The sequence below is a fragment of the Melanaphis sacchari genome, unplaced genomic scaffold (assembly GCF_002803265.2).
Source record: "Melanaphis sacchari strain LSU unplaced genomic scaffold, SCAv2.0 Contig31_pilon_pilon, whole genome shotgun sequence".
Lineage (NCBI taxonomy): Eukaryota > Metazoa > Arthropoda > Insecta > Hemiptera > Aphididae > Melanaphis > Melanaphis sacchari.
In genome coordinates, this window is record NW_020271193.1 from 3,866,151 (window position 1) to 3,892,628 (window position 26,478).

The 26,478-nt window shown below is 22.4% G+C and overlaps 1 protein-coding gene across 4 annotated transcripts in view; it reads right to left on the bottom strand.

The window, feature by feature from the left end:
- Positions 1–26,478, bottom strand: part of LOC112596379 — a 155,330-nt gene that overhangs the window by 16,288 nt on the left and 112,564 nt on the right. For all 4 annotated transcript variants that reach the window (XM_025342034.1, XM_025342032.1, XM_025342030.1 and 1 more), the window contains 2 exons: positions 23,200–23,227; positions 6,905–7,005 (listed from right to left, as the gene is read on the bottom strand). In XM_025342034.1, the coding sequence (XP_025197819.1) occupies positions 6,905–7,005; positions 23,200–23,227 (129 nt within the window). The remainder of the gene's footprint in view (positions 1–6,904; positions 7,006–23,199; positions 23,228–26,478) is intronic.

Consider the following 26,478-nt stretch of genomic DNA (forward strand, 5'->3'; position numbering starts at 1 on the left):
TTTTTTGATAAATTTTTGCACTAAAATTTCACTTGCATAACAGTGTTTTCTAGATAAAAAGTGTCATACACCACTTCTTAAGATAATTAATAAATTATTGATAAATCATATAGTTGATATGATTAACTTCTTGATTACGAAAGTCATTATTGTAGGAAAAAGTTATAAAAAAAAATATTTACTAAGTCATTATACATTGCAAGGAGCTAATAAATAATGAGTATAAAATAAGTGTAAAAAAGCCAGTAAGCCGAGTACCGTGAGAAAAATATTTTAAAAATGCAGTGTGAAAAGTCAAGAGTCTCAAAAAGGACATTTGCGTACAGTGTGACAAGTATAATATACAGCTTATTAATAACATTGTTTCATCAGAACAAAAGACTAAAATAATTAAAGATAAGATAAAACACTGAGACGAAGCTGAACAAACCTATAAATCGAAAGAAACAACATTACCACCATATCCATAGACCATTGTCTCTTATTGTTTGATTTACAACAGCGTATTCTAACCCCCTCATTAGACAGCTTTGTTACATTTTACATACATCTATAAATTGTGGACTTGCAATTTAATTGTGTGTAATTTTTTATCTATTGAAGTAATTTATTTTATATGGTTATAGTTGTATGCAACTGAAGCCAAACGAAAAGCTAATGACATTGCTTCATGTGTGTATATTTATCTAATTTACTGAAATTAATGTACACGCAATTATGTACTGCGAATGCTACTCAGGAAAAAATAAAAACAATAACATTTTGGCGATATAGCTATTTTTCTTGGATTAATAGAAGATCATTGAAATAATTGGTTATATATTAATGGTGCCAGGTGATTTAAGAATGGAGTGCGAGTTAGATCACGCTAAAATTGAAAAAGCTAGGAAAATATTTTTTTGTCTGTAAATTACTCATGTAACTGGATGTAATTGATTAAATATGTAAAAAAAAAAAATAATTTTGGATGTATAAATAGTGATCCTAAAATTGAGACAAAAAAATAATAATTAACTGAAAATTGTTTATATCTTGTCATAAATTATTCTCATTTATTCTCATATTTTATTTTTCATGTTGAAAGTTACGAGTATTTTTTAACTTTAAATCTTTTGTATGTTGTTTAAAATGTAATTGTTTTTTTAAGTATCTATTAGCTTCAAATTGTCAAAGGATTTCAAGAATTTTATTAAAATCTATGAATAGGTGATCAAAACTATATTATATAAATATCCTTATAGTACCTACCACTGTATCAGATGATAAAATACTATGAATTGTAGATTCCTTAGAGTTTAATCATAAAAATAATATATAACTATTTTTAAAAGTAATTTATCATAATCCAAATATTTCATATTGTTTGATTTACTTTTCAGAGAATTAAATATTTTGAGTGCAATTATTTGTTATATGTTTTAGTCAAATTATGTCATAAAACAACTTGTCTGTAGAGTTAAATTATTTTCTAGTATTTTTTTTATATATATATATATATATTAACATATAACTAATTGAACTTAACAATAAAATAAAATATTATACAATTCTTTTAAAAAAATTAAAATATGAAACGTTTTTATTGTCTACTGAACAATTACTATTTTTAAATTTATTCCCTATTCTTAAAAACTTTTCATTTTTATTGTGTAATCGTAAAATGGTTTTGTGAACATACTAATAAATTCTATTATAGTAGGTACCTTGTGGATTAAAAGTAAAAAGGCAGGCAAGTGGGTACTGTTCTGCTGTACATTAGGTGTCGAGTGAGTTATTGTTATGAGTGTGTTAAATTTGAATTCAATGATATATTATTGTTTACGGACTACTGTAAAAAATTCTATGCAGAGATAGTCTGTAAGCCTATGTCATTAAGTATATTTCATATGTTTTTTTTTTGATTTATCTATTAAAGTAATTTATTTTACTTTTAGTATCATAGTAGGTTGATAAAACATTTTACAAAAATGTTGCATTTATTAAATTATTATAATAAATAATAATATATTTTTTTTTTTAATTTATGAGCCATTCTCATATTTTATACTAGAAACTCATTTGTTTTAAGATACAATGTTTTGAAGAATTTTTTTTAAATTTTCCAAATTAAGTATTTTTATATAACATATATGTTATGCTAGAAAACTTAAAAATAATTAAGTTTGACATGGATATACAATATTTAGTTTTGTGATTACGGTTTATTAATGTATGCGCAATGTGCATAGATGTAAATTTTAGGGAGGCTAAACGAGTGCGTAGCCTCTCAATTTAATACAATTTTATAAACTATTAAAAATTAAAATTTTTTTAAATTTGGTTAGAGTAATATTTTTTTTGTTTTAGTTTTTATGAGTTATTAAATTACTCATAATAGTTTTCATGTTTATATATTTTAGCGGAATAGTATTACAAACAGTCAATGTTATTATTATTATTTTGATAGTTATCATTAACCACTGTTGTTTTTAAAGTTATAATTTTAGAATTAAAACTTTTATCGTCAATATTTTTACGAAAAATTCATTACGTACGCACTATACATGTAGCCACGTCTCACATTTGGGCGATGACATAGTTAATTGTTGTATATGTATTGGCGATACTCGAGTACAATCATAAGATTATTTTTCTGTGAATGTTTATTATATGAACCATTAAAATATTTAACTATGCTACGAGTGGCAAAAATAAAAAAAAATATGAAAATATTCTCTCATTCTTCAATAATTTATTATTGTTTAGTTTATTATCATTTTTAAATTTATTCTGAAATGTTAGTAGATAAAAAAATAAAATCTATGGTAAGAAGCTTTTCAGAAATGCGCATTCTACCAAATTAAAACATGGCTGATGAGTGCAACGGGACAGACTAGATTTACTAATCTATCCATATTATTTATAGAATGGGATATACTTTTTGACAGTGAAAAAGTTTTTAACATTTTTCCAAAAAATGATAGAATGTTATTATTAAGCACGCTAAAAAATTTATATTTATGTATAGTATATGAATATAAAATAAACATATATGTGTTAATTATTAATATCATGTTAAATATTTTTATTTAAACTTTTAGGTAATGAATATTATAATATGTAATATAATGTAATACATATTTTTTACACACCATTAAGAAGTTATGTTAAATATGACATAATATGCAAAAAAAAAAAAAATAAATAATTTTATTAGCTTCAAAATATTATGAGTCGTAAAGATTACTGACAAAAAGCAAAAACGTGAAAAGGAAAAAAAATAATTGCATAAAACTCCATGTTTTAATTTATAAGTTATCACTTATCATCATGAGTATTAAAAAATAAGATACTAAGGTATTTAGTTAAACATTAATGAGTATGAGATTTTGCATTTATTCGATTATTTTAAATGTATTCAGGGCTGCGGCCCTCCTCCCAAAAATTGAACCTATTTACGTTTATATGTACGTGAATTGGTTTTAAGAAACAAAATAATATAATTTTTATTAATGCAAATTAAATCTGGGTTAAGTTTATTGTCATCAAAGTCAGAATATTCATATGACTATCTGTGCTCCAGCGTAATCCGTTTATTGCCTTGAACGATAAAATCAAGCTAGTCTATTTTGATCAATGTTTTATATGATAGTAATTGGATTGTATGGTTTTGTTTTCAATGGAAAGCAATTTTTATTTCTTTTTTTTTACTTTTCAGTGGAAAAGTCAATTCACGAAAAAAAAAGTGGAGTTAATCAATGAAATACCTGATTTTTCAATCGAAATATATACCCGTAAAATGTCAGTATTTTATATTATTTTTAAATATTAAGTTTATTATAAATTATGCTTACATAAAAAAAAAAAAAAATTATAAATCTACTCCACCGTTTTTTTTTTCCTGAAAACACAAATTAATTTTTATTACGCTAGTTATTGATGATTTGAAAAAAAAAGCATTTTATTAAGTAAAAACAAAAAGGCGCGATTGTCAGTAATATAGTTACACATCCAAGAAGTTAAACAATATGAAAAGCTTTACTTTGGACTTAGATGAATTGTTCTATAGAAAATTAATGTTTCATCATTTTTTTTTTTTAACGACGATATTACTTTCACGTTAGTATATTATTATTTGATATTAAGTTAAGTTAGTAATACCTACTGACAAACGGATTATTTACTTAATTTTCCTCCTAAATGTTTTGACAAGTCATATGATTGTTATTAATGAATATATTTTATAATGTGTAGGGTAAAAATTTAAATATTTTGGTTATGTGAAGATTTTTGTAAAGATAGATTCCAACGAACTAATAATTTTGATATTTATCTAAAAACAGTAAATAATCTAAAATTAAAAATAATATTATTGTTTTGTAAATATATTTATTTTTTTAATTTATTAGATAATTTTTTAATAGGAGTTTGATTTTAGTGTAGTAAATTTAGTTTCACTTAAGTTAATTTAGGTTAGGTTTTAAAATTAATTTAAATTCAATACATAATCAATTCAATTTAAAATGGTAAACATAATTTTATTCAACTAAATATTTTAAATAAATTGTTTCCGAATTCGTATAACTTGAATTCAATTTAAAATGAGTTTCTTAAAAATATTAAGTTTTTTATAGTTATTTATTAATTTTATTTTAGAAAATAATTATCCTTGTAATCAAGAATTAAGTTAAATAATCACAATTATATTACAATTTTTAATATTTTAACATTCAAGTATAAAATCGTACTTAAAAATAATAAATTGAAAATATGAAGTATTTAGTGAATAAGTGAATAAAAACTACACAATATATATATATATATATATATATATGAGAATTAGTAAAATATATTAGTAAGTGTAACTATATTAATATTTTAAGGTATCTAATTAATCTATAGTTTAATAATAAATATGATGTTACAATGGTATCTATATTATAGACTTTTGAATATAAGATATATAAAAAAGCTTAAATCAAAAGGACTGCATATTATTATAAAAATTTAGAATTCACATTAGTCCCAATTATTGATTTGGACACATACTGAGGAGTTACCAGACATACGAAAAATTTTTTTTTGAAAGAATAATATAGATTTAGTATAAAAAATACTTCACACTATTTCAAAATAACATAGCTATATTGATAACATTACCAGCAACTCTATCATATGCATATATTACATCCCTAGTAATTAACACCTCAATTAAAAGAATAGAGATAAAATGCCAGTACCTACTATCTAGCTTTTATATAGACAAGATGAACTACTGAAATTGTTTTGTGCCAGTAATTATTCTTGACGTTCTTTATTTGAGTGAAGTAATTAAACTAATACCCAATCTCCTAATATATATTTTCTCTCTAGTGATTTAAACGAATGTTCGAATTTTTTCAGAATATTGGATTAAATTACATAAAGCCCATCTTATAACAGAAATATGTATAGGTAGTCATTCTGTATTTATTTAAATTAAAAGTTATTATTATTTAAGTAAATCCTTTATTCATTGGTGCACGATTATAAATTAAATCAGTTTCATAATATCTTGTATTACAATCTGTTTGCCACGAAGATTCTAAGTAGTTGCAAGAAGACTTATTAACATTGACATAATATGTAGGGTCGTCAGTACAAAGGTATAAGTTGCCATTTACAGTGAAGCACCTAAACTATAAAAAAATTATTCATTTTTGAATTTTTATTTTATTTTTATGTTAATAAAATTTTAAACATAAAAATTAATAATAAAAAATCGTAAGAAATTAAAAATAAAGGTTTAAAGGGAATTATGATTTTTTTTTTTTTTTTTTTTAAGAAGAGCTAAAATGAATTACCTTTGTATTTTTGAAAATTATAAGAAAAAAAAGTGTAAGTTTGTAATCGTTTTCCTAAAAAGTTAAATATACTTTTTATTGAGTAGGTTAAAGTAATAAATGAGTTAGATTTGAATTTTTGTGATAAATTATTGCACAATAAAAATGATCTTGTCATTGTTTCAAACAGTTTAAATTTAAAAATTATAAAAATGGTTTAATTTCAACATTACATTACAGATGTGTCAAGTATACTTGTTTTACCTTCATAAAATCTTTTAATATTAATTTGAATTTTACATTTTTGAGATAATAAATAATAATTAATAGGTTAACTTTAATAAGTGTCAAGTTTAAATAAGTATAAGATATATCGTACAAAAAAACAAAACTATTCATGCAATTATAGGAGTGTTTTGTTAATAATTATCGTTATTATTATGTCAACGTTAATCATTATCATCATCATAATAATTTGTTTTTAAATGGTTTATTATTAGCGTGTATTGTTGCATGTTAATGGGTATCAAATGAATAACAGTAATTTAATTTTTTTAAGATTGACAAGAGAGATCGGAACAAGCAGATTTATAGTACCTAATCAGTGTATTATTTAGAACAAACGTTTACAGACATACACACATACAAACATATATATATATATATATATTATGTATGTTGAAATTTGAATAAACTCGTATAAAAGTGTTATTCTACATGCCCATGTAATATATCTACGCAGATGATGAATTCAAAACGGCGTTAACGTTTATTCCGATTGAACGATAAAAGCGTGAAACAGTTTTCCCGCAGTCATTTTCTCCTAGGCGTGAAAAAGGCGTTTTCGTTATTTTTACCCGGCCTTTTTTCAGTCCGGCCTGTAAATTTTATTGTGATGACATGCGGACGCGTCGACAGAGAAAAGTAGAAGCATTACTGAAATAGACGATGCGGATAAGGATCGATGGACAAGTAGGAACGGCGATATAATAATAGTGTACCTATGCGTTCAAAACTAATCCACTCAAATCGTTCAGACGGGCGAATGGCATCGCCTCGACCAATTTAAACCATCGTCCAACTGTAATATTATTGTATATTACCTGTGTTGTCGCATGATTAGTCTTTCCTTTGGTACTGGCAGTATCCGGTGCCGCTGCCGCCGGTGTGATGAATATCCGTTGAGACGCACGATTGAATTGCCCTGTAAATACGAATGGAACTATATAGTATGATATTATAACAATAAAATTGTCGTATAATTATACGATAGCGACGATGAGTTTCGTTGGTTTTTCATTAAGTTCGTGTCAAACATTCTACCTATATATGTGTACACAGGGTGTGGTTAATTGGTTAAATGTATTTTAAAGTTTAGGTTCGACTAGAGCGGAGTGAAAAACTTAAAACACTTAATATATTCAATTAACAATTATTTGTTTGATATTAGGTTTTTGAAATCGAAATTATTCTGTGTATATTATATTATTATATTATGTTTATTCTAATAATAAATGTTTTCATCCGACAAAGTAAAATCTTACAGAACGATAAATTTAAAAAAAAAAAATATAATTTTTCAAAGACGATGTTGTATAATTAATTTTAATAATATATAAAAGAAAATGATATTTTTAAAAATGTTATATACTTATCGAGACAAAGTGTATATTCTTTCGTTAAAAAAATTGTCTTGTATTTTGTACGGTTATTCGCGTATATCACTACCGAATTTAATTTGGACATTTTGATTTCGACCAAATATGATAAATACGTTTAACTGATGAAAAACTATACGACTTTTACGACTTTTATTCTAGATAATATTGTGTTATTCGCACACGCCAGAATGAAAATTTCGTAGAGTTCAAATTCTTACAACTGTTTTCTACGAGTGAAAGTGTTGCGATATAAAGTTGTATTGCCAAATAAATATATATTATACTATGGCACAGTAAAAGTTCAAATAGGTGTTAGTAAAATTTAGGTTTTATTTTTATATGATAGGTTTTACTTGTAAATGTAAAAATTTACATATCACATTAAGAAAGAGCTGAAAGTGTTTGAATTTTATCGAAATAATGTTATATTAAATATACTGGCAATCTGCATAATACGTCTTAAATCGATTGTCATGTTATCATTATTGTTGTTTTGGTCGCGAACAATTTTTAATCTCGATTTTTTTCCACTCATTTAGTGTATTACAGTATAACTATTGATTTGATAATAATAATATTATATTTGCATACTGTATTTTTCTAGTAATTCCATTATTTTTTATTTGATTTTAAATTGATTATTAATGAGAATATGTAGATAATATCAAATATTATATTTAAAAATAGTATATACCATTATATAATTGAAATAAATAAATGATTATTTATTTTTTAATATTTTTAATTTAACTAAAAAGTAAAAACATAGTTACAAAAAAAAAAAAAAAAAAAACAATTGATATTTTATCGGATCATAGGCCTTTGCCATTTATATTTTATAATAATTATAAAACTGAAAATATAATAATATTTATGTAATTATTTTCTTCGTGTATTTTATAAAATAAATAATTATTATTCTTCAAAATGAAAAACAAATAGTATGCATAATAACAACGACTATAATAAATTAGAAACCATATTAAAATATTTTAATATTTTATCAACATTTTAAACACATTGTAAACTTTGTGTAAATAAAGTATGTATTAGATTTACAAGCTATATATTATGTATATTAAATATTTGTGCTAAGTTGGTTTCTTTTAATATTGATTTAGTTATTAAATACTATAGATTGTAACTACTGTATATATTTTGAATAACTTTAAAGGTATATTTTTTTTTAATATTCTAATAATTATTTATTTTTTCATTCCATTAAAAGAAAAATTTACTACAAATTCAGATAAAAGGATGCATTTTAAAACAATTTTTTTCAAGTACATGTAGAATTTACTGACACAATAAAAAAAAACCCTCTTAAGAACCAAAAATATAGATTCGATTTTAAATATATAAATAGATAGGTAAAAGATATATATGCAACTTCTGCTCAGTTTTTATTGCTTGGAAAAGCACCCATATAGAAAAAAAAAGGAGAGCTACATAATTGTTAAATCAATACAATCTTCGCTTCTCTTAAATTCTAGAGTTGAAACTTGAGAGTTATTCTGATTTAAAAATAATTACCTATCAAGCAAATATAAAACTGATTTGTATCAATTACCTCAGGTTGAAATAATAATTTAATTACCTACGATACATAAGCTTTTAATTTCATACTGATTTTAAATTTAATACTAATTTTAATTTGATATAAAAACACAAATCAATATCATTTTTCAAATATATTTTAATATACATAAACTACTGTTAATCGTAAGTAAATTCATAAATCTCATGAAAGTTTTATTACTTTTTTCTATTTAACCGTTATTGTCAAACTAAACATTTTAACGATTTTCATGGTTATGTTTTCGTCACTATTTGTTACAGTAAATTCATTAAAAATTATCATTCAGTTTTGGTTTCTAAGATATCTTTATTTGTATTAAATGTATTACTTCGAGTCAAAACATTTGTAAATGTTTAATGTTTTAAAATTTATAATTCTAAAATACACATCAAATAATTTTAAAAATATTATCTCAACTTCTATTCATAATCTAGAATGATGATTTAGATGAAAATAAAAAAATAAAAATATATTTAAGACTCTTACTCATTCTGTTAGTTTGACATGTTATGAAAATAAATAAAAAATGTGCTGAGTATTTTAATTAAATATAGGGGTATGGTTAGTGCCTAAAAGAGACTTTTTTTTCATTGACATCCCGCGCCTACCCTCCATTTCTGTTAAAGGCCCTTCCATGTATCGATCCTTTTTGCTTTCATTTCCATACGAACCCAAATTAACCCGTTGTTTTGTGGTGAATTCTTGTTTAATGACATCTACACCACACCACCAGCCTACGCAAACCCACGGTCACGATTCTGGGTTGAAATTTATATTCCAACGCTCGTTTTTTCAATTGCTGCAGCTGGTCACCACGACGTCAGCGTGTCGAAAGAATTAAAGAATTAATTATCTGAGTATAGCTGCTATCATAATAACACTAAAAATAATGCAAAATCTGGACGACTATAACATGTAAATGTTAACTAACTGAAAAATATTTATGAATATGCAAAATTGTTTAGGTAAAAACTCTAGACGAAATTATTAAATATTTTATATGGCTCTAAATTTACAAATTAATTTGTATTATTGATTTATTAAAAGTCCAACGTATGAATATTAAATTCTAGAAATTTCAAATGATTTAGTTAAATATTTTTAATCTATAATATTAATAAAAAATTAAATAAAAATATAAAAAATGTATATTAATAAATTAAAGTTTAAGTATCTGGAGTCATTTATAAAAACATCTATATCTATAATTAATGATATTATTATTGTTGCACATAGCATACACCTAGGATGGCCAACTTGCGGCTCACTAGCCACATGTGGCTCTCATCATTGTCAGATGCGGTTCGTGCTTTATTTAAAAATCAATTTTTTTAATTATTATTTTTATAACGAATTTTAATTTTTTAAGTAAAAATTTATAAAAAAATATTTAATTATACGAAATGTACCTGTAAAAATTTAAGCTCTTGCCTCTCGGTATCATCGTATTTATTCATGTGGCCCACGAAACTATTCATGTTAGCCATTCATGGCATAGACTGTTATAGATGATGACTAGGAGAAAGTTTAATGTTAAGTCACTTTAACCAAAAATAATATTCCTAAATAATGCTTATTTTTTTTTTAAAATTAAATAAAAGCTTTTTTAAAATTTAAAAATCTGAGACCTAGGTATGTGATATTGCATAAAATCATATTATATTTATAATAAAATGTTTATATTATAATTAATACTCATATTTATTATAATAGTACCTTTAAAATTTATCGTTGTTTATGTTTAGCAAAATAATAATGTTATTCTATTACTATAACTGCATGTTCATAATGGTCAATACTGAATTTATTCAGCGATTTGACGAGTTATACAATTATGAATTAATATTATATTTTATAAGAAATATTGTTTATAAATTACATGTTATATTAAAATAAATGTAATATAAACTGCTGATAACTTATTAGTTGAAAAAAAAAAATAGGTAAATAGTAGGTACCTACCCTAAAAAGAGTTATAAGAATTATTGAGTTCTGATCTTAAAAAAAACTATCGGAATAAAAATATATACTATATAAATAATTGTACGAGAAATGTTCATAACTTGTTCTTATGCACGATGTTTAGTGTTCTTGTTTTAAATAACTGTATAAATATTTTATTAGAAACGTTTTTTTGTAGTAATAATGTTTTCATATTTTGACTTTCATAATATAAGTGGTAATGTCAATATCTTATATTTTTAAAAAAAATTTGTAACTACATGAGATGTTAAATTATTACATAAATAAATGTTTAATAAAATTACTAATTTTTATATACGATTTTTATTATTCTATATACTTTATTTACCTATTATTACCATTTTATTATTATATTAATTACGAAGGTACATAATAAAACGTAATATAATACGTATTAATTTAATGTTATTTTTTTTGTATTTTACAGAAATAAATGACAGTAGGAGGAATGTTTTCATCAAATAGATTTTTCATTAAATTTAAATATGTTTTCAACATTTCTATCAAATCGCTTGATCAATCAGTACGTTGCAAATAGAATACTGTGTACAATTTTGTACGGTTTTACATTAATTAAAAAAAGAATCAAAGACAATTTTTTTATCAGTGTATTTAAAGTAATTTAGGGTTACTTAAAAAATTCAAAATCGGTGTATGTTACAGTGGTATAATAGTGGTATACAATGAAACTATATTATTGGGTACAATTTATTGACGGTAAAATATTAGGCATAATAATTGTGGCTAATGGAAAATATGTATTTAATGTTATCTAGTGTACCTATAATTAATTCATTTCGAACATTTCTAATGACAACATAATACATTAATATTATGTCACAATACCAACTAATAAGTATAATATAAATAGTATTAGTGCAAGTCATTATCTTAGTTTCTGCACGACTGTATGTAGAATGGACTGGAGAATTTAGTGCACGTAAACATAAGTCACCGGTGACATAGAATACGAGCTCGTTTTACTAAGTTTTTATAACTATACGCCAAAGTCCGATAAAATTATAAGCACTTAAAGTGTCTCTGTATACATTAGTTTTGGAGGATGTTTGAATTTGTTGTTCTGTTTTTACTTTAAACAAGCATATAAATTGTCGAGGTAGAAGACTTATTAAATTTATTTTACATTAAAATGATTAAAAAACTAAAGCATAAGCAATTACGATATATACAAACCATATTAAACCAATATAAATTATTTTTTTTAAATTGAAAGGTAATGAAATACATTTGAAAAAAATCGTTTGATAATATGTGAATTGATAAAAATATAAGAAGTATTCGATATTAAATTCAATACAGAGTATTTAATTTATATTATACCCATTATTTATTAGGTTCTTAGAAGTATTTATTTTAAACTAAAATATTATATATAGTTTAATAAGCAATAGAAATATTTAAAAATAATATATTATAGATTATATGTGAACATAGGTGTATAATATTAATGTGATCTATTTACTTATAAAAATTATATTAATTTAATATTTTATTTCTTTGACTTTATTAAATGTTGATAACATTATTTTTAGTTTTATCTTTAATATTTTGTCTTGTTACATTTAAATTGAATTATTTTATATAAAATGTACAAAGATAAAATATCTCAAACCTATGTAATACGTAATTTCTTAACTTTAATCCAACTTTCAATTAAATGTCCCTAGAAGACAACTTGAAGTGTTGTATTGTTGTAATCTATTTTAATTACTGAATAATGTTTTGTAATTTAAATTAATGTGAGGGTGTCACCATTAGAAGACTTTTTTTCATTTGAATTCATAAGTATTTTATTATTTTTTAGGCTTTTATTAAATGTTATATATACCTATAGTCTATACATTTGTTATAGTATCTATTTAAAATGTGCGTATTATATAAATTTGATAAATTTTTAATAACTTATAATTTAATAAATAATTAAAATTTATTAAATATTCTGGTGATAAATTAAAATATTAAGATGTTACATTTTAGCGTTCAACGACTTCTGTACAGTCAGAAAATGTTATAATTTATTTTTGCTCTTCCCTAGTGTATTGTTAAAACTTTTATAAGATTTATGAAAATATGCGAATTTCAGTATTTGCTACCCCTTTTTTCATTTTATTAAACTTTTTTCATAAGATTCACATTGAAAAATATTTATCAAAACGACATAATATAAATAAAATTCTTATAACTATTTGGGTACCTAATATTAATTTACTATACAAATATCTTAGATTCTAAACTAAGCAATGAAGTTTATTTAATAACGTCTACAATATTCTACTTTGTACATTTATTATATTATTTAAAAAGAATGTTCAAAGTCATATATACTAGGGATTATTCATAATTATAAGTAAATAAACAATTATTGAATGTATTATTATACAATATAATATTGTATTATACGATAACCTAATTTCTGTTATCCGAATTTAAAATTTACTAAGTATAGTGGTATAATATATCGTAATATTAGAGCATGTGTTTTTAAAATTTAAAAAATAATTAAACGCAGCCATTGAGGATAATAATGATTAAAATTAATGACAAATTGAAACGTGTACAGTAAATGGTAGTAATTTGAATACACTTTAATTGAATAGTTGAATTATACTAACATTTTAATTAATTTGTAATTTAAATGTTAAAAGTTAATTTTTAAAAATGGACTAAACATCGAAATTAAATAAACTTAGACTTCAGAGTGTAGACTTTTCTGAATACATTTTTTTTTTCATCGTGATGTTGAATTAAATTGTTTTTAAAATAACTTGAATAAAATATCTGACGAAAGCTCAGCATCGTCATATATTCAACATAAGTTTTTTAAACAAATCAATATAATTACCTAATTTATTTTTTAGCTTCTTAGTTGTGTTTTTGAACATCAGCGTTTATTTTTTATATCCTAAAGTTACTTAACACTAATAACCAAAGCATCGTGTAGTTTCATAACTTTTAATTTTCCGGAACATTAATGTACCCTTAAAATCGATCTGTAAAGAATATAATGTAGTATTTAATAATAAATTGTGGAATATTTCATTATTTTAAGGACTTAAGTAAAATAAACGATTGCATTGTAATAATAAATTTAATGTTTACGTTACTTTAATACAGTGCAAAAATAAGTAAGTTACTCACTTACTTCTTAGTTTTACATACTTGATAAAAAATCATAATAATTTTGATTTAAAACGTAATATTATTATTTTTTATCGGTGGAAATAGTTAACTAATATTATGGATATAAATATTTTTATTTATTAATTTGGTCATCAAAATACTTTATAATATTATACTTTTTATATAATGCGATGGTTTTTTTTAATAATTAGTAATTACTAAATCCAATAATAGTGATAAAAATAATAATTTTAAATTAATTTTTTTTTTTTTTTTGATAAAAACCTTAAGCTAAAAATGTTTATGTATTTCAAAATGACTATATCATAATTTTTACCTGAAAACGTATTATCTGTTATAACTATAGTTTTTAATATAGGATATACAATTTTTAGTGCCTGCCAAATTCATTGATAAATTATTAAATTTATAAGCATCACTAAAAATATTTTAATAGGTACGTGTTTTTTTTTTTTTTACTTTTATAAATCATTATTTAATGTTCTCTCAAAGAATCTTTTATTATTGAAAATGTCATAAAATTCATATTATCATAGTTCGTAAGTTTATGAATAAATTTTAACACAACGAAGAAATGCTAAAAATGTTTAGAATACCTAGCACATTTAAAAATCAAAAATAAAGAGTAAATGCGAGTTTTAAGAGTTAATATTTCATTAGTATTTTTAAAAGTAAATAAATATTACCAAGAACTTATTTTTAAGAAATAAAATAAAGTGATATCACTGTCGTATTTAAACTAAGTTTAATTTAAATTTTTTTTTTTTTTTAATACCTACAAAGATTTATTATTGCTTTTTGATTTAATTTAATAACTTACTAATTATACCATTTAACTAATAAGTATTATTTTTGTACAATCTGGTTTTGTTTATAGGATTATAACTAGAATTTTGACAATTTTGAATTTATCTTTAAAAAAAATTGTTGAATAATTTAAAAGTTAATCTAAAAAATATAAATATAGGTAATATTGATATAGTTATTATTATTAATAATTATACATTGATTTAGTATAGTATATATATAAAACAAAATATAATTAAAACTAAAAATAGGTTAGCTATTCAAATACTGCTTTGTTTTTTAGTTGTAAATTATTAGTTATATAATTATGTTATAATTAAATGCATAATAATAATAATTATGAAACATTTAATTAAGTTATTAATAACGTAGTAAAAAATAAATAAATGCTATTTAAATTATTGTGAATGTCACAAATATTTAGTTAATTTTATATATTCTAAAATAGGATGCTTTTAATAATATTTTTATCTATTTGTTTGCAAATGTTTTAAAATGTAAAATTGTATTACTGAAAAAAGGAATCACCGAAATTATATAAAATATTTAAACGTAATAATTATTAAATGAAAGAACGAAAACAATATTTTTAAATTTTATATTTTACAAGTTCTGTGAAAGAACAATAGAAAAACTTAATCCGTATAGGTATAAAAATCTGATATAGTGTTTTGTTCAGAAAAGTTTGTTCTTAGTGTCATGGTCCAAAATTTACATTAAAAACTTTTCAGGTACAGAAAATAAAATAAACGAAAATGTCGTTGTGACGGTGATGAAACAATATGCAGTTTGATGAGATAACGGATATTCAGTCTCATAATATTTTTAAAAATAAATTAATTGTAACACTTAATGATTTTTATTAATTGTATTTAAAAAAAAAAAAAAAAAAAAACATCAATATAAATTTTAATGACATAAAAAAGTATTATATTATATGTTTATGAAATATTTTATAATATATTGTTACAAGTGTTCTATAAGCATATTTTATGTCTATATTGTTCATAAAAATAATTTTATTACAAATATAATCATTATACATATATATATGTATGTATATAATGTATATAAGTATATAATTCATTTTTTCTTATTAATACGTAATTTATTTACTTAAACTACTTAAACTAGTAGTTTTTTCAACTTTTGCCAAAATTTTTATATAATGTTGAAATATACTAAATGATTTTTTTTTTTCAAAAATATGATAATAATTATATTATATTATAAGCAGGGTGTTATACATGTATATAACCGATTATTTATAGTTAATTATTGTTTCTGATTTTATAGGTGTCAATTATGTTCCAAGAGAGTGCTTTACTGTTATAAATGCTACAGCTTTATATTTAGTTTTATTTAATCAAATTTGATTTTCTGATTTGACCGATTATTTTTCCATGTATTAGGAGTGCACGTTGATATAGTATTTTAAAATTTAAAAATATTTTTGAACAAAAAAGTAATTTTTATTAAAAAATTTACCCAACAAAAATTAAAAAATTATTTCGTTTATCTAATTTTATGAATTGATTCAAATTATCTGAAGTAAGTCTTATATTACTTCAATTGTTTTTTTTATTTCAAAAAATAAAAATAAATAAATCGCAAAGATCGTCTAGGGCGTATTGTGTTTTGTATAGGGTTGAAATTAGATATAGTAACTGATATCATTCATGGTGACTAGAAATAATGCGACATAATCGAATCTTATGTTATTTAATTCTCTTGCGAGTTGTGAGAGAATAGAGAGATACTTACACTCAGTTAAAATGACCACTAGCCTGAGCCAAGAGATGTACTTTTTCCATTTCATAGTTACGTTTGAATTTTAATGACTAATATTAATGTACTAGGAAATTCAAATATAAATCACCTGGAATATTTTTGATTACATAGATTTGGTAGGGAATATCCCGAAGGAGAGGTAAGACAAGTATGCAAGTAATGCTTGGAGATAGCAGGAAAGGTTGGGTTGTGAATCAATAACGAACAAACGGAATGTATCGTTGAAATTCAAATGGATAAAGAATGTAAACTGTGGTAATTCATGGATTTAGAACGTAGCATATTTAAAAGGGTTACACATTTCAAGTGTTTGGGTCCTCTTTAAACACGATAAAACAACCCAAAAAAGAAAGTTAACACTAGAGTATAAAAAGGCAACAAGTATACTTTGGATTAGGGTTGGCACTTTTCGAATTGTTCATAATGAAAACTTTGCGGTTTGAAATAATACAATGACTAAGATAAACAAAATTTAGTCATAATTTTTTAATATCATTATAATTTTAGTGTCGAGATTATTTTACCATGACTTGAAGTTGTAGGTATTTAATGAAACCGCTAAAGTGTTTGCAGTAATTCCCAAATTTTAGGAAAATTTAAAAATATTTTCAGTTTTCTGTAAATCTATAATGTTGACCTATAATTATAATTTTTACAAAGAGTTATGTAAAAATCTAAAATTATATAAGCATAAGACAACAAGATAAGAAAATTATGAAGGATCCTAGTTAAGTTTTTACTCTATAATAAATTATTAGCTCTTACAAAAAAAAAAAAAAAAATTCTAGCTACGCAACTACAGCCAAAATGCATAATATTGTTGATTGAGTGAAATATATATAAATATATAATAGTGCTTCCTTAAACATACACAAAAGTTTATTGTGCATTTTAGTTTTGAATTGCATTTTTTTGATAGATAGTTATTACTTTATGACTTTTATTAGAACAATCAGAAATAGATAGAAATATTTAATACTTATATTTATAATTTTAGCATAATGTATAGTATACGCAAAGGTCATAGAATATTATTTTGAAAAAAGTGAAGATAATAATGATTTACGTGTATTGACTAAAGGGACCCATAAAATGAAACCCTAAAAAACAATTTTCTACCTTATCTGTTTGGATTACAACCTTCTATTGCGTACATATCATCAATTATAACGGATCTCAATAGTGAATGAATTTGAAGATAAATTATGCATAATACATACCCACGACCATTCTTGACATGAAAATAGCTTTCGACAAAGTTTGTTACCAAGAACTACTACACAAACAAGAAACGTTAAACTAACTAACTTATTTCAGCAATATACTTATAATTTTTCGCAAAACACGCCTTTTAAGTTTGAATAAATAATATTTGATATCTATCAAATATTCTCTCATATTTAATTAAAAATCAATGATCAATCAATTTATTGGAATTATAAAGACTAGTCAACTAAATTCTTTGAAGTCACTTTTCATAAAAATAATTTTAATTATGTTTTATCTTGTGGAATATAATTTTATGTCAAAAGATATTTTACCTTAATCATCATTAGAATTTTATATTTAACTTGTTGTTCATATTTATGTATTGTAAAATTCAAACTCAATTTAAATTGTAATGTTCATTTAACTAATATATTGAAATAATCAAAATTAAGAAAATATGTATTTGAAATTTAAAATTTACCTAGAACATAGTAAAATATTGAATAAATAACATATAAAAATAATCATTTATTTTTAATTTTTTTAAATGTTAATTCATAATATGGATTAAATATTTAAACGATGTTAAGGTAAGATAATAATTCATCAATTTTAAGTGTAATCACAAATTTTTGACTAATTTATTATAGCTTTATATAAATGTTTTGCATTATACTAAAATACATATTATAGTTTAGTTTTAAATAAATTTATATTTTACAATTTAATAATAACTCAAGTTTAATTTTTCTTCTCAAAAATAATAATTTTCTTAAACTAACAACTATATTTATTCGTCGATATACCTTTAAGTGATATAAATTTTTATTATATTAGAATAAATAATGAATATAAATGCAATAATATTAAAAATGTATATACTATTTTTATTATACTTATGTGTAAGAGTTGGAGTATTTACTGTTAAAACGAAACCCAACTATTCTCGGTTCATTTTAAAAATCCAAAATAAGCTATTAATAGTAAAAATGTGTGACATGAATTTGATTTCAGCAGTGGCGTTTTAAAAAAAAAATGTGCTGTCAAGTCACACTTATGGGAAATTTCAAAGTAAATGCCACTGCCGGTTACTTGATTTACATACATTCTCCGTTGAATATTAAGTATATTTACAAAACCACTTCTTGTACTACACATTAATTTATAATAATTTATTTTTAAGTACTATTTATTAATTAACGGAATGGGTTATTAATTACCTTCGTATTGAAAAAAAAAACAATGATGGATAAATAAAATATTGTAATAATTTCAGATATAAAATTTAATAGGTACACGTGAAATAAAATGTAAAAGTTTATGTAAATTACATTAATATTGATTAGCTCAAGATTCATTTGAGTTAAAGTAAATTTCTATACTATAGTTATTACATACAAATTTAAATTATTATTTGGAAGTTAAAATATTTTGGAAAAATTTACTTTGTGGTAATAATAAATAAAAATAACATATTTAAATTTAAGTTTTTTAATATGTATTGTGCATGATTTGAAATTTACAATATTCATAAGATTATATTAAAAATTAAAATTTAATGTTATATATTATATTTTATTTTTAAATAAATTTGTTGAACTTTTTTTTAATTTTAAATGCAAAGGAAGATATTTTTAATGCTGTCAGTTAAAATAATTTTCCAAGTTGGACTTTTTAGATTTTAAGCTGAGCGCTGATATATTAGGTTTTCAATAATGATGATGTGCATTGTGCGTATTTTATATTTTTTTTATATCTAAATTTACTTTTTGTGGTAAATAAAATGCTTCAATCTCAACTTTGGAAGTGATCTCTAGTGAAAAATCGGATTTTAAACTTTAAAGGATCTAAGTTAGAAAAGTCCTAGTAAGTCTACTTTTCAAAATAATCTAGATGAATAAAAAAAAGAAATAAGGAAAAACGGTTACATTTGAAATTTTATGCACAATAGAATTACTCTTCTTTTTTTTTTTTAAATGTTATTTTTAACAAATAATTTTTATTATACCACTATATAGAAATGTTGTTACATATTTAAATTGGTTATATTTTAACTAATATATATACTTCAAATAAAAAAATATGCTTATTTTTGTAAGGTATCAATTTTTAAAAGTTTTTCAAAAACACAAAGTTTCTAAGTTTTTTTTTTCTGAAATATTTAAAATATATTTTTAAAACTTTATGCTAGAAAACAGTTGTAGAGAGATAAAAATTTCTTGGAAATTATACTATTACCGTAAAAATTCTAAGTTTAAATGGTAAAAAAAATTCAGTTAAAAATATAGTTAAAAAAGAACCAAAACGTTTTGAAATTGTTATTACGCCTAAAATATAGTAACATGTGTATACATTTTTGGCTAAAATTTTAATTATTATTTTTTGAAATGAAGTATATTTTGCATAAAACTATAGTGTTACACAAATATTCCTGTTTTTCACAATATTTTCGATATTCTTTTAAAAAGTATCCAGTATTAAAATTTTACATTGCATGTATTAAAATCAACTTTTTTATGAGAAACTGCCATCATTAATAAAGATTAAAATACCGTTATGTTATAAAGAGTATTTTCGAACAAACATGATTGTATAATCGATAAATTTATTGATTCGTTTAGAATTATTTAAGACGACTTGATCGTTTAATGTTTTATTTTTGTTATTTTCACCTCTTAATGGTTAAAGACAAAGGTGTTATTGCGATGAAAATTTTTAAAAAATTAGTGGGTTGTGTGCTACCAAATGAAGAAGTGGTTTAAGAGAGTAGAAAAACGTCGAAAATCATTTATTACTTACCACGCACAGCTATTCGGAAAACTAGGTCAGGTATTACATTATCTACTTTGGTCGAGCGATGAATTAAGATTTAAAAATATTTCGATCTCTATCCGACCCTCGTCAGAAGTTTAATGGTAGTTAATGAGGCTACAGAATGAAAAAAAAAACTTTTGAGTTTCTGCTTTCATTAAAAACAGAACTGAGACATGTATTAAACATATAAGCTTGAGTGCATAATATGGGCAAGTAAATTACAACGTATAATTTGATTTATTTAAATTAATTATGAAATAGTTTTTTTTTTTTTAATTTAGTGGACAATCATAAATTAGAATTTATAAAATATTTATTAATATTGATACAATAAATATATAAGGGTTTTTTCTAAAATTTTATTTTTAAATAGCAAACAGTATTATCTGTATGCATGATTTAAGTTGCTTCCAGAAACTTTGGAATATAAATTATTTCAGTACTAAACATCAAATTGAGTAGGCAAAACTCAATAGATCTACATTAATGAATCCAGTATAAATATAAAATTTACGATGGTTTATTTTTGAATAAGTATTGTTAATTTTAAATCATAGGATATAGTAAATAATATTATATGATATTCCCTTAAGTTGATTTTTATAAAATATAATAAACGATAAATAATAAATTCACCATGTATTAATAATAAAATCCAGTACACATTTTATAATCTACGAGTATATAGTTTTAAACTATACCACGATAAAAAATATTGAGTAGGCACCTAATCATTTTTGTGATAATAAATCATGAGTTTTTACCTAGGATTTTTGTTGAATTTAACAGTGATATAAAATAAGATATGAATATTATCCGAGTACTTAAATGCAATAAACTTATATCATAATAGATATACAGTATAATATACCAAATACCTATTTAATCAATATGAAAGAATTTTATTTAATATCATAAATTATAATACTTATTATATTGCTCCCGCCAATACAATGGTCGTAAAATAAACTTAATTTGAATATCGTAAAATATAATATTTCTGCCTAAAATTTGATTTCCGTTAAGATATTATAGACAGTACTCATTTAATATGATAATGTATTTCCTTATGTATATGTTCTTTGAAATAGTTAAATAATCGACTCCAAAATAGCTCGTTTAATTAAAATTGTTATTAGTTAGGTACTTCATGTTTGGTAAGTTTTGTTTTATTATTTATGATATTTTCAAGTATTCAATATTTCAATGTATGATAAAATTAAATAAAGACTATGATGGAATGATTATAATATTAAGTGGTAGTTTTTAAAAACGATATTGAATTGGAGTGTATTTAAATAATTACCATAAGTTGGTATATAAATGACTAACAAAAATTTAATTATTATACCTCATGATTATTTTTATTTTTATTATTATTGTCATACATTTTTTTTTTTTTTTTTTAATTTAATTTATATTATAAACGTATTAGAAATGATATAAGATATTATAAGTTGTATGCTTAAATTTTTAATTATCATTGATAAAAAAACAAACAAATAATGAAATAATGAAAAAAAAAAAAGATTATGTTTGTAATAAATATGAAGGTATCATATTATTTTTTCTAATATCGACGAGAATAAATAAGTACTTATCTTAAATTGAAAAAAAAAAACACATGCGTCTTTTGACTAAGATGATTGTTTTGTAATATATTATTTCACACACAGTGTCAAGTGTGTTTAAATATTTGTAAATATAATTTAAAGGATGTTTAGTTTAACGTCAAATGTAATAGTTGTCGGAAAGACAAAATTAATTACACTGAATGTTTTCATCATTTTTATCAACGTTGTCTTTTATTGGAAAGATACATTGTTTAAATAATTTAATTTTAGAATAGATATATGTTTGTATAAATGTTTTATGTATACTAAAATATATTTATAAGTTGAACTATATTAACATAACAAATTGTATTATATTTCAATTATACATAAAGTTAACATTGAAATGCAAACAATAAAGAATTATTATTAAATATATACGATTGACTATCGTGTCATATAATTTGAATCTTATTTATATATAGTATTTCTATAAAAACAAACATTGAACTTAAAAAATAAAATTGCTATCCAATAATATATTTGATAGCTATGAATTGTAACAATTAATTAAATATGAGATAAGAAATATAAATATATTATACTTAATTATAAAAGAGATTTCAGAGTTTTTAGTAAATTTATATTTATTTGAGTTTATAAATGTATAAAACTACCTATTAATATATTATATTATGTCATAATAATGTTAATTAATAGAAATTTAGGTTCATCCTACAGTTTTAACGTTGTTTCCATGTTCTGATTTTAGATCTAAACTTGTTTCTAATAATATAGATATTATATGCTATGGTAATAATAACATCAATTTGACTCACCGTTATTATTCGTTGCGTTTTCCCTTACCTGCAACAAAATGAAACAATTATTAATTTTACATGACTGTTATTTCCTTTAGCGTGAATAATAAATCTATTAGCTGAGGGTCAAGTAAGTCATTCATAAGACTATTCTTTGTTATTCTTGTTGAAAATTTGGTGTGATAATATCATTTATTATGACGGTGAACGCGTAAATAAAGTATAATTAAAATTATAATACAGGTATACTTAACAGTGTTATGAGTTGATATTATAGTGTCATTACTCATGACTATGACAAAACATTAAGAGTTATAATTATTTTTGTGCAATTGAAAAAACATATTTAGAATTCAATTTTTATCCAACAATCTCAATAAAGGATAACTTTTGTTGAAGATCATTGAAATGTATATATTTATGTATATCCTGTACCACCTTAACAATTTATCGCTAACACGACGAAATATTTTATAATATATATATTATTATTATTATTATTTCGTTTTTAATTGTTAGTGAAAAATGTTCAAAAATTAATTATTCACGAATAATATTATAATATTATATTTTTACATCATATTCTTATTTCACTAAAATATAAGAAGATAATGAAAAAAAAAATGAATGAGAAGGTTTATGCTTCATTTAATATATTATATGGATTTTATTTATGACTTATATTCTGTAATAATATACCTATAAAAGTGTGTTCACTAGTTAAAAATGTATAAATAAAATGCATTAAATTAATGTTAAATAATATTGTACATTACGTAAAAACACCTAATATATTTCATAAAATTTATTTTTTCTTGATTTATATAAGAAATATTATCATCAAGCAAATATTATTTTGTCAGCGAATATATTGAACATTGATGGATTATAACATTTTGAAAATGTGTTTATTATATAATTTGATTGTAAATTATTATTTACCTGTCTTAGGTATTTCCATAAATTTCCAACCCGTGTAAAATATTATCTCAAAGTACATTATATACATTGTAATGCACAGTAAAATATGTTGTGATTTTACTTTTCTTTTTATTTAATCTCCTTATATTATAGGCCAGTAATAATATTCTGCTGCGAGAAGTTTATGCCGTCATATATACCAACAGCAATGTCAAACTAGACATATACAAAAAAATTCCATAAGCTGGATTATTAATTTAGCTGTATACGAAATATTTTAATCTCGAATTCCATAATTATTTTCATCACAATGCGATCTAATAATGTTCACGAATCCTTATAGTAATTACTAACGGTTGGAATATCATTATTTTGCTAAATTTAACAGAGAAAATAAATGTTATATTATTGCGCGACGGTAAACGAATTTGTGTAACATTTTGATATAAGTAAAGATCAGCAAAACGTTGAATAATAAAATTATTTAATATTTACCATCACCTTAAATATTGATGGTTAAGTATAATGTCACAACAATATTAATCCGTAATTCTATACCTAATATCCAAATTATTCATGCTCGATAGAAAAAAAAAAACTTTCTAAGCTTTATATATAGTAAAATGAGGCTAGATATGTAAGTTGTAAAATTTAATATCGTATAATGTTTATAGATATTTAAATATTGAAATATCATTTCAAAAATGAGATTCACAAAGTGAACAGTTTATTTTCGAAGCTTGTAATAATCACGTATTATTATGAGGGTTGCGGTAAGTAGGTACATTAGGGATGTATTTAAGTACCTGTATTATTGATTACCTAGCTGGTAACCATTACTGCATATAAATTTGAATGATTCATGAATCAGCATATTATACGTAGGTACATAATAATTAAATAATAATAATTATTATTTATTATCATACAATATTTATTTTCCTACATTTTTATAATCGTATAATCGAATCATAAATCATGATAATGTTGGTAAATTCAAATATAAAATTGAGGTTATCCCGTAAAAATACAAAAATTATACACAAAAATAAAATATGAGAACAATTTTACAAGTTATCGTTATCTGTTTAACTGATTTTTTTTTTTTTATAAATTAAAATTGGTGTCAAAATTTACTCAATGAATAATTAAAATAACATAAAAATATTAATAAACAAATAGGTAGTGCTTTTACTGGATGGTTTCTTTTCAAACGTTTTCATGTACAAATTATATATTATATCACATATTCTTATTGTGAAAAAAAAAAATTCAAATTATTCAAATTGTGGGAGTAAATGGTTATAGATAAATTTAATAAAATAATAATTTGTTTAGTTGTTATATTGTTATTGATTTAATAAGACAGTAATATCAGGCACACTGGATACAGTTATATAAAATATAGTTTAAATTCCTTTTAAATTGCAGAATAGGAACACAAAATACCTAAAGTTATACATGAATATCTAATGCACAGCCAATAATTATGTAACAACTCAAATAACCCAACAAATATTTTAATAAAAAAACAAATAACTATTACGACAATAGTGCAGTATAATATTCTATGCGATTTAAATGTATGCTATATACTTAATGCAACAAAAATGCCGTAGACCATTTGACCACATACATATATTATGACTATTACAACAGTACGTACATAGTGCATTATTAGAATATTAATATGAATTGTATGTGGAGGGTTCGTAGCGAGCACATAGTATAAATTGTAAATAAATTTGAATTAGTATCTGTTTTGAATAAATAACGTAAGTAAATTTGTATGAATTCCTAGTCCAAATATTTTAAATTATTTCAACAAAACATAGGTGTTTTTTTATTCCCAAAATCCGTTTCTTTGTTTACTCATTAATAGAATAACAGAGATTTCTGTTGATAACAGAAATCATTGTGTAAAGTTTATATTATTTATATTTCATACAAACATATATAATAATTAAATACAGTACAATAATTATGATTACATAAAATATATACTTTTGATAACATCTAAATAATATAAACTCTAAACAATTTAATATTGTATAAAAGTAGTCTATAAATTAATAATTTTTTTGTTTTTTTTTTTTTTTTTTTTTTTTAGCTGTTTTTAATTTTTATGGTTTATAACTAGTTTATAAAAAAATATGTAGCTAATAATTAATTATGTAGTATAATAGTGGAAAATTACTTACAGGTAATACTACACAACAAAAATTGTTTTTAGCTTTTATATTTTATTTTGTATGATATTTTTTTTTTCTCAACACCTAAAATTGATTCAATCACCTTGGGAAATCTCTAGGTATATTTTCAAACGCTAGTGGATCGAGGTTGGTTGTGAGTTTGGAGTGCAAGTGGTTCATAGAC